This window comes from Aethalodelphis obliquidens, unplaced genomic scaffold (assembly GCF_003676395.1).
Source record: "Aethalodelphis obliquidens isolate GAN/ISIS:26980383/991018 unplaced genomic scaffold, ASM367639v1 scaffold8, whole genome shotgun sequence".
Lineage (NCBI taxonomy): Eukaryota > Metazoa > Chordata > Mammalia > Artiodactyla > Delphinidae > Aethalodelphis > Aethalodelphis obliquidens.
The window spans coordinates 26755133-26770404 of NW_020837952.1; the positions used below are offsets into that span (position 1 = coordinate 26755133).

At 33.5% G+C, this 15272-nt stretch overlaps 1 protein-coding gene across 1 annotated transcript in view; it reads left to right on the forward strand.

Annotated features, from left to right (window-relative positions):
• Positions 1–15272, forward strand: part of OTOGL (otogelin like) — a 155613-nt gene that overhangs the window by 134485 nt on the left and 5856 nt on the right. Inside the window, exons 46-56 of the mRNA XM_027107096.1 lie at positions 750–962; positions 1715–1819; positions 2450–2557; positions 3922–4023; positions 4526–4630; positions 4715–4755; positions 8001–8064; positions 9153–9331; positions 9791–9895; positions 12428–12547; positions 13945–13990. Of these exons, the coding sequence (XP_026962897.1) occupies positions 750–962; positions 1715–1819; positions 2450–2557; positions 3922–4023; positions 4526–4630; positions 4715–4755; positions 8001–8064; positions 9153–9331; positions 9791–9895; positions 12428–12547; positions 13945–13990 (1188 nt within the window). The remainder of the gene's footprint in view (positions 1–749; positions 963–1714; positions 1820–2449; positions 2558–3921; positions 4024–4525; positions 4631–4714; positions 4756–8000; positions 8065–9152; positions 9332–9790; positions 9896–12427; positions 12548–13944; positions 13991–15272) is intronic.

Sequence of the window (15272 nt, forward strand, 5' to 3'; positions counted from 1 at the left end):
ATGCATATATTGTTTCAGAAAAAAGTTTGTGTTTGCCACTGAAGAAGGTATTTGTGGAAGAATTTGAGAATATACATGGTTATATTTGTTTTTAGGGACCTGTGAGATTGGTTTGGTAGTAAATAAAGTAAGAGAAATTCACTGGAGGCTGGGAATATGGTGGTCACTTCATTTATCTTTATTATTCCTTAAAAGAACTACTAGAGGGCCATATTTATCATTATGTAAAACATTCATAATAAAAGTAATAGAGTCACTAAATAATATTTTGCTTGACTACCTACTTTCTACATTTAGATTTTAAAGCTGAAATGTTTTGAATTTTGATATGAGAAACATGTTAATGTGAGGTAGAGACTACCTTGTTTTCTAATACCAGTTTTAACAGTTGATATTTTAAAACCAATTAAAATTTATGTTACCAAGTTTGTTCAAGCTAAATAAATTGTATTAACAAGACTTAAAATGAATTAAAAAAATTAACAAATCATCTTATTTATAGAAGAGGACATGCAAATTTACAGATAGTTGTAGAAGGGAAAAATATTTTCTGTGGAATATAAAAATTTCATTAAAGAAAAATGAAAGCTAGTAGCTGGTGAACAAAAAGAAGAAGCTGAGAAAGGGTAGATAATGTGACATGTTACCTGTGTCACTGGGCCAAGTCACAGTCTGAAATCAAAACATCACAGCTTGGTTTATTTTCGTGCCCAGGTTCTAAGTGATATAACATTGACCATCTTTTTAAGCGTGCACTGATAGTGAAGACCAGCCTCGAACTGCTGGGGAAGTTTGGAATGGGGGCATTGACGAATGTGCCCTGTACAAATGTTTGGAGAATGGAAGCATTATTCCCATAGAACCTGATTGTGATGAAGAGCCCTCGCCAATTTGTGAACGAGAAGCTGAAGTCGTCCTGGGCTTCATTGATAAGTGGACCTGCTGTTCAAAGGAAGTTTGCGGTATGTATGCAGGCTGAAGCCTTACAGTCTGTTAATGCCACAAAATATGTTGATATTCTTTGTGAAAAAGCAGGGCAGGCATGATGCTTGGTGTTAAAAAAAATGTATGGGGTTTGGGGCTTCCCTGGTGGCGCAGTGGTTGAGAGTCCGCCTGCCAATGCAGGGCACACGGGTTCGTGCCCCGGTCCGGGAAGATCCCACATGCCGCGGAGCAGCTGGGCCCGTGAGCCATGGTCGCTGAGCCTGCGCGTCCGGAGCCTGCGCGTCCGGAGCCTGCGCGTCCGGAGCCTGCGCGTCCGGAGCCTGTGCTCCGCAACGGGAGAGGCCACAACAGTGAGAGGCCCGCATACCGCAAAAAAAAAAAAAAAAAAAAAAAAAGTATGGGGTTAAAGTAGCAATGAAAGTATTGCCATAAATGTCACCTACACTTTCTCAAAGCAAGTTTTACTTCATTATAGTTTTGTTGATTTTGCAAATAGACATGCAAAACTCTGGCTATTATCAAATAATAATATTCAGAAATACGTGAAGATAAAAGATCTGGGAATCTTTGACTTATGACAATCAGGGGTCAAAGACAACAATAGGTGACCTTAACTCTGCTGCCTTTTCACATATGACCATTCTATGAGCTGAATGGTTTAATTGTAGTGTAAAAACATGCATAGTGAGAATCATTTCCCTGCTTTGAGTTAGAAACACAGGATTTTAGTTGTGTTCACAAATTTTTTAATACTTCTGTTTATTTCCAGGCTGTGACATGACTTTGTGTGAAACTGCCATTCCAACATGTACAGATAGTCAAAAATTGATCGTTGGCTATAGCCCTCTTTCTTGCTGTCCACAGTACCAATGTGGTGAGTAATTAATTAGGAAAAGTAAGAATGAGGTTCACTGTTCAGAGTAGTGGATTAAATTCTCATTTTTGTGTCTACAAGGAAATTTATTATAAAAGATTGTTTGCAGAGCTGTCTTGCTAAAGGTAGCTTTTTAAAAACCTGCAATTTCTTTATAAATATGTATATATATGAACTTTAAATCTATTTATTATATATATATAATTAACTCATTCTAAAAATCTTAATTTCAGTGGAAATATGTATTTTGAATGTATATATTTGTATATTTTAACTGTAAATAATTTGCCATTTCCTATATATTTCTGCTAAGATTTTATGGCAGGAGATATATATATATATATATATACACACACATACATACATACATACATACAGATGATTAATCATATATATGATTAATAGAATGTTATATATATATTTTAAATGTCTATTTACATATATTTTATATGTAAAAGTATTTATTTTATATATAAATAACCTGCTATTTCCTATATATTTCCGCTAAGATTAAGATTGTTTTAATGAGCTAATTATCACTAAACTCAAAGAGAACTGAGCCACACTATTTCATTTATTTATTGTCTCACTCTATACACATTTCCAAATATCTCTGGACTGTTTCTGCAGAATGTGACCCACTCAAATGCCCCGAAATTGCAGTGCCAGAATGCAGAGAAGACCAGTTCATGCTTCAGGTTCAAGAGGAAGAGACTTGCTGCTTTCCTCCTGCCTGTGGTAAGCATTCTGTGAGGTCATTTCCTGGAAGAAGAGGGAGGATCTAGGGAAAATCTCTCATTTCATGTGAATTTCATGGGACTCAATGGTAACCAATATTCTGCTGATATACTCTTAAAATTCAACTGAACAAGAATAGCAGAAAAGAAAGTACAGCATTTTAAATGATTCTTGACAATTATTTCAATTAGTACTACTTTTCCCTATCGACAAAGACTATGTATATCATTGAAAACATGATCAAGGTAATATAATCAAAAAAAAAAATAAGGCTAGCACCTAGTTCTTTTTAGAGAAAACTTTAGCCCTGGCTTTCCTGAATAACCAACGAAATAAACGACTCTGCTAAGCAGCTCACCTTTTTAAAACTTCATCTCCTGTATATCCTGTGTAAGCAGATGGTCTCGAAAAGAGAATGGTAGAAATAAATGAAAGGTGTCTGGGAAATGACTGAATTTGAGCTAAATATTCTGACGAACTAGACTTTGAAAAATAAAGAATTCTCTTTACCATTTCACTGAGGAATTATCATATCAAAGGCTGTTGATTAATGTAGGTTTCAGATAAACCTATGTAGATCAAAACACTTCTTTTTGTATCATTTAAGGTTCTTTGACTGCAGTGGCAACAACTGATTGATTCTGGCTAGCTTAAGCACAACCAATTATTGGGAGAATTGGGGAATCAAGATTTTGTAGAATCAAGATGAAGCATTCAGCCAAGCCCTGGGAAGAAGGGAAACCAGCTTCTCTAGGTGTCAGTCACTAATGATTGAGTCAGCAACATCCGTTTCTCGTCTCGATGTGCCTCTATTTATGACTCAAATGCTATAGAAAGACATTCTCATTCATCTAAAGTGGGTTTTTCCTACACATGGGCCTGGTAAGAGTGAGGCACCTTTATTAAGAGTCACTCCAAGGCTGCGTAGGTGAGGCATTTCCTCAAGTGCATTAAGAGAGTTGTTATCAGAGTTGGAAGAGGGTTGCTAAGAGCTCAGAAGAACAGGTGCCTACTACATTGTTCATTCATGGGAGTGATCCAGAGTAGTGAATTAAGAAAAATAAGTATATCAATGGTATTTTGATCCTAGTAAGAACAAATTACTCCTGAAATCTTATATTTCTGGTAAAATGGTTCTTCTGTGTCACTGTGCTTGGGCAAGTATAAAGCAATACACTCAGATAGTATTATTGTTTTTATGACCAAATAAGGAGGTCCGTTTATTAAATCCTTATTTTCCTTGCTTCCTATTTTGTTTTACATAATGTATTTTTATTTTGATTTTATATGTGTACAGTAATCTGAACTGATAACTAGTTTGTTTTTAGCTCAGCTGCGACTTTGCCTTTTTGTTTCACCTTTAGTTTGCAAATCCTGCACTGAACCTATTCCACTATGTACTGACGGAGAATTTCTCACTGTGGATCTTAATACTACACAATTCTGTTGTCCTCAGTATTACTGTGGTAAGTATATTTTAACTAATTAAAAATATCTAGATATGTTCAATATTTAAGAAGGCCAGTGCATGTTAATTGTACTGTTATATGAGACCTTAGTTGAGTTCTAGGATATTAAATACATGTAATGTTTTCATACATCTAAGAGTGCTTCTTGGACAGTATTGTTACCTCCCCAAAATAGATTAGCTATGACTTTTCTCATCATCCTAGACTTTCTAGATATACACGTGATTCCATACCCTCTTCACCTACTTTCTCTTCTTGCCCCCCTGCCATTTCTCAGGGCTCTTAACCTGATAAGTGTGTCCTAGTTCTACTACTGTTGTTGTATGTGCTTGTATTTGTTCGGTCCTTACCAACACACTGCAATTGGGTGATGGGAGAGGCAGCTCTGGGGAGATCCAAGTCCATGTATCACATCAGTAATGGCAGTGAACTAAATGGTAGCTAGTGAAAACCAGCAACTACGTGAAGTTAATCTTTACTCATGTTATTTTTCTATTAGTGTGTGAGCCAAATCTCTGTCCTACGCCACTACTCGACTGTGCACAAGATATGAAACTTGTGAAAGAAAATGTATCTGGTCAATGTTGTCCAATATGGCACTGTGGTAACTAATTTTCATATTTTAAAGTTTTACTAGAATGTATTAATATATACAATCAATATAAATATGTTGTTTTTTGCCTTTTAGAATGTAGCTGTGAAAGTCTTGTTGTGCCAACTTGTGAAGTGGTAAGAACACATATTTTTATTGAATTTTAATATAATTTAAATCAGTTTATTCTTCCTTTATTGCTTTCATTTCTGATTTCTTTTCAGAGTTAATGGAATTATTCTCTTTAAGTTGTACTGAAGTAGATTAAATCTTCTCTGATATTAGGGAGCAGTCAACATTTTAAATTATACTTGAGACAGGAAAGTACAATCAATATGTTATTTTTTTTTCCACTGGTGACTGAATCTACCAGCCTTATATCTACGTAAGTTCACCGGTCTTAAAATAAGCACAGTATTGAAAATATATTACCTCAATGATGAAAGGTTTTCCAATGATTCTTTAAGAAAGTGCACTAACAATGCATCTGTTTCAGAGGAGGAGGGGGTATAAACATGTAACTGTCTGTACCTTGTTAGGGGTTATGTATGAACATGCAAACCTTATAGAAATTCCAAAATTTAATTTTTAGAAATAATAATTATGACTCTGGTATCACTTATTTAACCATTAGATGGAGGTTATGGTGCTTTACAAGTCTTTTTTTTTTTTCTTTAAATATTTACCTCCATGGTATGCCTCTAAGACTTGAGAAAGATAATATATTCCTGGCCTTACTTATCAAAGAAGACATGTTTTCTTTCACAAAGATTTTCTTTTTCTTTTCCTTCTCAAACAATGTATATCATTAGAAACTCATTCAGACTTTTCAGGCCAAGGCTGTATTCAGGGGAATAAATGAGGCAGTTTTTAAAGTAACAGAACCCTTCTTAGGATGCCAGTGTTTCATTTAAAAAGCAGGGTGCAAAGTTTCAGTTATGCGAGATGAATAAGTGCTGGGAGAACTGTTGTACAGCATAGTGACTATAGTTAACAGCACTGTATTGTAGACTTTAAAATTTGCTAAGTGTTCTTACCACAATGTAATAATAATAATAAATAAGAGAGTGGGAGGAAACTTTTGGAGTTAATGGATAGGTCTATGGCACGGTGATATTTCATGATGTATACTTATCTCCAAATATGTCAAGTTGTATACATCAATTACATACAGCTTTTTGTATGTCAAATAAATTAATTAAATTGTACTTTAAAAAAGCATTGGGCTTCCCTGGTGGCGCAGTGGTTGAGAGTCTGCCTGCCGATGCAGGGGACACGGGTTCGTGCCCCGGTCTGGGAGGATCCCACATGCCGCAGAGCGGTTGCGCCAGTGAGCCATGGCCGTTGGGCCTGCGCGTCCGGAGGCTGTGCTCCGCAACAGGAGAGGCCACAACAGTGAGAGGCCCGTGTACCGCAAAAAAAAAAAAAAAACAAAGCATTAATCTAACATTTACTCTAATGATGAGTTACCATCTGTGATTTGCATACAATGTTTAAGCTTTACAAGTAACTTTCATAAAAATTCTCTTGGATTATTTTGTGTATACACTATATATATAACCTACAGAAAAGAGTGGAATTCTGATATTGTATTTTTCTCAAGTTCTTCACAGTTTACATAACAAGTTTTGTATATTATTTCATTGAATCTTTACAAAGTAGATATATTTAGCTCATTTTATAAGTAAGAAAACTGAGGTCTAGAGAGAGTAAATGATAGACTGAGATCTTCAGGAATTAGACCAAGGGTTGTGTCTAAACGCCCATGCAAGGCAATTTATTTTTAACATTCCTTGTTCTACAAAGGTATTGACCTGACCCATTGTTCCTGAAATTGCTAAATATTTGTTTCAGTGTCTAAGATGATATATATATATATATTTTTAAAATTTATTATTTATTTATTTATTTTTGGCTGCATTGGGTCTTTGTTGCTGTGTGGGCCCTCTCTAGTTGCAGAGAGCGGGGGCCACTCCTCGCTGCGGTATGCAGGCTTCTCATTGCGGTGGCCTCTCGCTGCGGAGCACAGGCTCCAGGCGCGCGGGCCCCAGCAGTTGTGGCTCGCGGGCTCTAGAGCACAGGCTCAGTAGTTGTGGCGCACGGGCTTAGCTGCTCCGCGGCATGTGGGATCCTCCCGGGCCAGGGATCGAACCCGTGTCCCCTGCATTGGCAGGTGGATTCCCAACCACTGCGCCACCAGGGAAGTCCCTAAGATGATATATTTTAAAAAAGCACTATCTAATCTTTTGGAGTAATTTATGCAGTGGGGGAGTTTGATTTATTATTATTTTAACTCCAATATTTTATTTCCAATCCCATTAGAATTGTATAATGACTAAAAGTCATAAAACATCAAAGGCGTCAATGTCTATGAAACTACTTTACATCTCGTAAAGCACTATAAAAAGTGAGATATTATTAGCTTATGGAGAAAAGTGCCTTTTATATATTACTATGAATTTGAGTTATTTTTTGTGTCAAGAATCAAATTAGTTTTTATTACTGATGTCATATGAAAATTAAACACACCCAGGAAAAGTTGATGTTTAAAATACAATCCTTGAAACTTTAAGCCTGAGTCCTACGCTTGAGAAGAACCTATACCATTTCCCTAGTAGGGAAAAGTTTAAGCATCGGTTGTAACAGCAATTTACTAACAGCTAAAGGTTATAGCACTTTCTGTACATCAGCTTGTTTTAAGCTCTTTAAATATGTTGATCCATTTATTTCTTTCAACAATTCTGAGGCAGACGGTATTATTATCCCCATTTTACAGATGAGGAAGGTGAGGAGCAGACTGGCTAAGTAATCTGCCCTAGATGACAGAGCTATTAGGTAGCAGAGCATGATTGGCACAAGGGCAGTCTTGTTCCTGTGCCTGTGCTACTAATCATTGTACTACACTCTTCTGCTCTTGTTTTATATGCTAAAGAAGCCTTGCTCTGATGCAGACATCAGAGTTCTGGACCACCTCTACAGAGCAGATCAAGAACATTTTCATCAAGAGAATTTTCTAGGGTTAGCAAGCATTCTTTTATCTCTAATTGCCCACTAGAAGCTCAGAATCTAACAATATAATTTTAAAGTTAGGACAAATCATAAAGATCATCTTATCCACCTTCACTCATTTAATAGATAAGGAAATTTAAGTTTAGAGAGATTGAGTGGTCTATGATCACATTTTTATTGTGAGTATTTTCTATAGGCTACTAATTAAATGACCACTGGGTTAATCAAAGCTTGTTCACTGTCAGATATTTTTATGAACTTGCTATGTGGCTGTGGGGTAGGAAACTTATTAGATGTTATATTGTGCATTTTTTTTACAATGGTAATATAATAAGCCATATTGATAAGTCATATAATAATATCTTTCTAATAGGGAGAATTTCATGCAATAGACCTCAACTTTCAGAGTGACTGTGGATGTGTACAGTATCTCTGTGGTAACTATGTTTTTTGAAACTTTTAAATGATAATGAATATTATTGATATCTGTTGTTTACTATGAATAAATTAAAAATAAGTTTTGAGATGTACTACACATTTTAAGCCATTGGCCAGTTTTTAAGTATAAAAAGTGTACTTTTTATTTTTCAATTTCCTCTTTTGTAATATTCCTAAATGTTCTGAGAAACTTGGTAACAGGACATAAAAATGATTCATTTTCAGAGGCTTCACAGAATTTAAAGTTGATGCCAGGGTTCTTTTTAGTGTATATAATTTAATTTAAGAGTAGACAACATCTAAAAGAGATTTTTGCTCACTGTTTTATTATTGTTGATGTTAACACTGCAAAGCATAAGGTTGATTTTTCTATGAAATAACAAATCTTCATATTAAGTATTAGTAGGTTAATAGAAAATAAACTTTTGTTTAATAGCTTAAAACTTTTGTATTTTTATATGAGAGAAGAGTTAAATCCTATGTTCGCAAGGCACAAAGAGCTTCTGAGCTGCATTCTTCATCACTATTCTAGCCTACTATGAGCCACTTTTAATGATGTGATAGCACATTATATCACATACCTTCATCATAAAGTATGATTTATATGACTTTATTTTGCAACACAAAAAATTGAAAAATTTCTCTCAAAATAACAAAAAACATGAAACGTTACACAATTCCTTCATGAAGAGACCTACTGTTATTGATTTAGATTTTGCCTCCATTTATATCCACTCCCCAAAATTGTCATGTTATGTTTCCAGAAGAGGGAACAGCAAGTAGCTTGATGATCACTTTGGGCTAAAATTCTGGAATCTGCTATAAAGTATAGTTTTTAGAGGCAGTTCAAACAGTGTATAGCAGTTGAGTTTAGGAATCAATTTCTTACTCTGTGTTAAGGAATAAATGCTACATTCATTATTAAGTGAACTCTTGAGCTGTTAACAATATATAAAGGTAAAGATCTTTACTGGTTTTGAAAAAATTGCATATCACAATAAAAACATAAACTTAAATAAAAGTTCCAATGATCAGTTAATAAAAAACTTAATATAGTACTTTTTGTTGACTTTTTTTGTTTTCTTAGAAAAGGATGATGTGTGTGTGTTTCAAGAAGTATCAGTATTGAATCCTGGCCAATCTATGATAAAGTATTTGGAAGGGGACTTTTGTTACATGGTAGAGTGTCTAGAAGAGAAAGATAACCTTACAGGCTTCCACACTTTGAATTTTACAATGTTGAATTGTTCAAAAGAATGTGATGTTGTAAGTATTCTTTGTAAGTCATTCTGGTGAGAGTTAATTAATCTTTAAATGGCAGCTGTAGAATTTGAATGAGTGAATACTTCATAAGTTAAAAATATACACTTGAGTAGTTCTTTAATAATCTGTTAATTTGTAACTTATCTATATAATGCAGTTTCCTTTTCCTGTGTATAACCTTGAGCTTCAGGAATCTTATTACCTATACAGCTTGTTTGACCTGAGCTTGTTAAATCTACTTGATGAATCTTGGTTGCTAGATGTAAAGGTTAACATCTACTTCACTTCTAATACAGCTATATAAAGTCAGTTATTATTTGAAGTGCTTCAAATTCAACCTCAGAAATGCTTTACAGGTGCTCTGAGACAGCATAGGTTGTATTGGGAAGCACTTTCAGAATGAATTCATTAAAAATATCAGTATTGTTACTGGCTAATTCAAATTATTATTATTATGCACAGCACCAGGTATACACTCCATCACCAAGTGATTATGATTGTTGTGGTACCTGCAAAAATGTATCCTGCAAATTTCAAATGGAAAATGGAACATCAGTTATATATGAGGTATGAATTTCTTCGTTCCTAAAATGTGCTCCATGGGTAGCTGGCTGTGCTATTTTCTAAAGAAGCTGTTTCATAAATTTGAAAAATATCACTCACACACACACATAGTGTTCCACATACAACAAGCACACCCATATACAGCATGCTTACAACACACAAGACATAGTTACATTTTAAAGTATCTGATTTCTGTTGTAAAGGAGCATGTTAAAATGGTTTCTCAAACTTATTTTATCATAGATCCTTACTTTTTTCCCCAGATGTTAGGAATGGACTTTGAGAAATGTTGATTTCTAATAATTAGAACAAAGGAAAAGAACAATGTTATTTTATTCACTCGTTTGAAATGAAACATTTTGATAGAAATCTGAAACTCAAGTTGTTAGCACTTTATTATTTCAGGTATCAAAGATTTCAGTGGGTAAATATGACAAAAGATTAAGAATATTTGAAAAAATTTTTTAAAAGAAGATCCCAAGAGTAATGAATGCTATACCACATCTTTCTGCCCAAAACAATAAAATTATTATTCAGAATTCTTCTGTTATCTCATAATAACTCTATGGAGGTTTGAAGACTGATCTACTCCTTTCCTTTTTTAGAATAGAAGAATGGAACCATGATTAGTACAGTTGTTAGTGATGTCATCAGATTTAGGAGGCTCACAAATTCTGTTTATAATTTACATTACCTGAAGGTAGTTCCAATTTATTATTGCTATCCTTAAATTTTTTCCATTAATAGTTTAATTATATGGAGGTCTTATTTATGTTCTTAAGTACAAGGGATTACTCATAGACCCAAAAGAAAAAGAGATTTCTCCAATCCTGTGCATTTTATTAAATAAGAAAAGTGAACAATTATCTTATTGTTTCATAGTCTATTGTTTTATAATTATGTGAAAAATAGTGTTATTGATTTAAATAATGTTGTTGATATTGTTTATTTGTTTAATCATAGCAATATTTGTTTCATATTATATCATTTTAAAGAGGGAGACTTGAAAAAGGAAGCTTATAAAATGAGGAGACATAGGTGTGAGAGAAAAGGAATCAGAGACTACTTGAAAATATACTGTCATGTGGGGATTTGGTAAAAGCAACATAAACTCTATAGATGTTAGTAATCCTGTGATAGCCCTGAAATTTAAATGAAAGATTAAATTATGTTTAGAATATTTTTTGAGAACACAACAAGTAATGTAATATAGGTAAACATATATGAAGATTGTTAACTCTTGGCTCTTTCAAAGATAAGCTTTAGTTATCTAGAAATCTAATTCTTATGGAACAAGTAATTTTTGATTTCAGATAAATTAGATAGTACTATTTGAATTGCATATTAGAATTAATATTCAAATTTGAATGTTTTATCTTCTTTTATACCTGGACTTGTAGATCTTTTCCAGTTGAGATTCATGGAAGACCTGATGATATTTATACATTAAAATAGAATCTACAGAAAATAAAGTTTGTCAGAATTCTTTGCTGGTTCACAAGGAATCTTCAAGTCAGAGTCTGACTAGCATTTTAAAATGCAGGTTATAAAATAAAAAAATATATCAACAATTACAGCCTAATAATTATATAATAGTTATTTTCAGCTGATTTTATTTCTAAATAGGAATTCTGAAATCAAGAATGAAATAAACACTTAGGGACTCCCCTGGTGGCACAGTGGTTAGGAATCCGCCTGCCAATGCAGGGGACTTGGGTTCGAGCCCTGGTCCAGGAAGACCCCACATACCACAGAGCAACTAAGCCCTTGTGCCACAACTACTGAGCCTGAGTGGCACAACTACTGAAGCCCATGCACCTAGAGCCTGTGCTCCGCAACAAGACAAGCCACCACAATGAGAAGCCCGCGCACCACAACAAAGAGTAGCCCTGCTCGCCACAACTAGAGAAAGCCCATGCACAGCAAAAAAGACCCAATGCAGCCAAAAATAAATAAATAAAATAAATAAATTTTTTAAAAAAGAATGAAGTAAACACTTAGTATGTTGAAAAAGTTGTTAAAAGAATAGGGATATGTTTAAAAATAACCAGAAGGTATAGAAAACTAGAACCACAGTGAATAATCACTATCATCCAAAGATTTTTAAATTTTTTGGTGATAAGGGAGTAGAAGGAAAAATAAACAAACCTCGAGAGAGGAGGTGTACTAAGTATTATGACTTGTTGTTTTATAATTAGTAAGGGAATATTAGAGCAAGACCTTTGACACTTGGCCACGTTAGATAATTAATTTTGTAGTAGAAAAAGATACCTATTTGCTTCTTTCCTCTCTGTTGCTTTGTTTCACATTTACATCTTGGTTCTAGTATGAAACCAAAACACCCACACACACACATACCACATATATGTATTTTTAATTATTTTAGATAAGTTTGGGGACATTGCCAGATGGACATTTTATGTTACAAGAAGCTCTCTGAATCTTGACTTTTGATTCAGCAGGATAGGAAACATTCTACTTAAGAAATATAGCAGATTTTAATAAGCAAACAGTAACTTTCTCTTTTATTTTTAGGAGGGGAGTACCTGGAACTATAATTGTACCACATTTGAATGTGTTAAGACTGACGAAGGGACGATGATTCTGAAGTACAGTATGGTCTGTCCCCCTTTTAATGAGACTGAATGCAAAATGGTTTGTACCTTGTTATAGCTAAGAAAATTTGGCATTAAATATAATTTAGAAAATACACATTAATATGTTTTCCAAGGTCATACATACATACATTATGGCTTATTTATTTTGCTAAATGTTTTATTTTCATGTATACATAAAAGCTCTGTTATATTTTCTCAGTTTGACACTTTGAGTTATATATGGCATTCCAAATAATTTTGAGTCTCCCTGAATGGACATGATGCTATGTCTGGGTTTTTAATATGTAGACCAAAGGATTATTGAAAAATCCTTTGATCAGCCAACTTAGCCTCTTCTTTCCATATGGATTAATAAACTAATCAATCAGAACTTGGTCAAATTTCTCTTTCTTAAACACACAGCAGATTTATGCTGTCATTCGCTGTTTAAAGCATACTAGCCTAAGTGAAATTTGCCGTAGTTTCTCTGAGCATGGGCCACTGTGAAACTCAGCACATGCCAGAGCATTGCTGATCCTTTAGTTTTGCTCTTCCAATTCCCTTTTCTCTCGTAGAAGAGCCTATTGGGAGAGTAGATTTTCAAAAGCCACACAATTTTTAAAAAAAGATTCTTTGTAGCCTTAATTATTTAGGAGATGATAATCCCTAATGAAAAGTAAGCTTTATTCTGTTGTGCGAGGCAATATTTTTCTTTAAGTGTGGAGAAATAGCACAGTTTCACTTTTTTTTCATGATGTGCCATTTTAGTGATGATGGTTAGCTAGTTGGCTGGCTAGTGAGATACAATATGTACTAAAGTAATAGAATTTCAGCTCTTGAAGGAATCTTAGGCATCATCTTATTCACAGATTCATTTTTATAGAATAAATTCTTTTATTTGAATTACAATTAGCAAGTTACTAAAAGCAATTAGCAACTTACTGTAAGAATTCCAAAATAGATGAAATTTTCTTTATTTAGCCTTTGTCAAGAGACATCCTGAAGTGGGGAATTTTTTTTGAATAATAAAATATTAAAGAAAAAGAGACATCATTTTAACATTCAGTTATATTCAGGAACTCAGTCTAGTCTCAAAAAGTAGTTCAGATTGTTTCGAGGAGTTTAAAAGATATAATAGCCTCTATTTAGAGTCCCTATTAGTACTTTGATTTGGTAAGAAAATCTTTTGTGGTATTTAAAATGGGTTCTTTTAAGTAAGTTAATCTTTTTGCACTTTTTCATATTACTAATGAAGAAATAACAAATTTTAAGCAAAATATCTGCTCCTAATTTTACAAACAAAAATTCTTATTAGAAATTGTTAAATTTCAATCATCTTTCTATAAAGTCTTTGTGATGTTTAGTAAAAATATTGAGAAAGTTGGTTTTTTATTTCTAGTTTAGGATGAAATGACAAAACACTGAATTTTAACATTATTCCTTTTTTCTTCCTAGAATGAAGGGATTGTAAAGCTTTATAATGAAGGCTGTTGCAAGATCTGTAAGTGAAGACAAATTACATACATTAATTTGATTAGTTTTAATTGCTCATGATTATTATTTTTTCACATAAAATTCAGTTCCTATGTTGCAATGAGGGAAACAAATTTTATAATGTTTATTATTTAAATGTTTTTGTCATGCGGTTGATTATTTTGTAATTTAGTCTTTATCTTCTGGAGCATAAGTTTTTAATTGAGATGAATTTTAATTTAAATATTAGAAATTTATTGTTGCATTTTTCAAAAGGTATTGCACAGGATTTCAGTAGGTTTTAAGTTTGAAAGTGCCCTATGGTCAAATGTGCTTTGAACAGGCTGAACTACACAAAGGAGGTTATGATGAGACGTCAATAAGGATATAGAAAGTGTGATATTTTCCAAACCTATTTGAACAAATCTATGGTTCTGTATAATATATTTGAGAAATACCAATTTAGTCAATTATATTTAAATCATATATATAAAACTTCCCATAATTATTTTGACAAAATTATGTGCATGCAATATATTTATTTGAATTATAAGGTTTATTTCATAGTGCGTTTTAATGATTTTAAGGACTGAAATAGAATAGAGGGGTATTCATGCAACCATTTTTATTTATGTGTTTATGATTTTATTTTTTGTGTTCATGAATTTATGTCAAGAAAAACGTTTTAGAGGGGAGTGGAGGAATGCTGCTTCATGGGTATGGGGTTTCTTTCTGGAGTGATGAAAATGTTCTGATATTGGATAAGGTAGTGGATGTACAACATTTTGCATGTATTAAATGCTACTGAATTGTGTATTTAAAAATGGTTAGTTTTATTTCAATGCAAATTTCACTTTAATAATAGAAAAAAATGTTCAATCTCACATATAATAAAGTTATTAAAATCCAATGAAAATACTAAAACAAAAAAAAGAAAAAAGTTTTAGGAAACTTGGCATAAATAGTAATTTTAACATAGTTTAGAGAAGCTTTTGGGAAAAAAGTCTACAACACAATTCAGGTTAATAATGCCACTGTGTAGGGTTGGATTTTTAGACACAAATTATCATGCCTCTCAAGGGAGATTTCTGAACTTCTTTCATAAAGGGCTGAATCCCATAAATATGTAAGAATAGTCTTGTCTATTTAGAGGTGTTAGTCATATTGAAAACAATATTAAAATGTATTAGGGACTTACCTGGTGGCACAGTGGTTAAGAATCTGCCTGTCAATGCAGGGGACACGGGTTTGATCCCTCATCCGGGAAGATCCCACATGCCGCGGAGTAACTAAGCCTGTGTGCCATAACT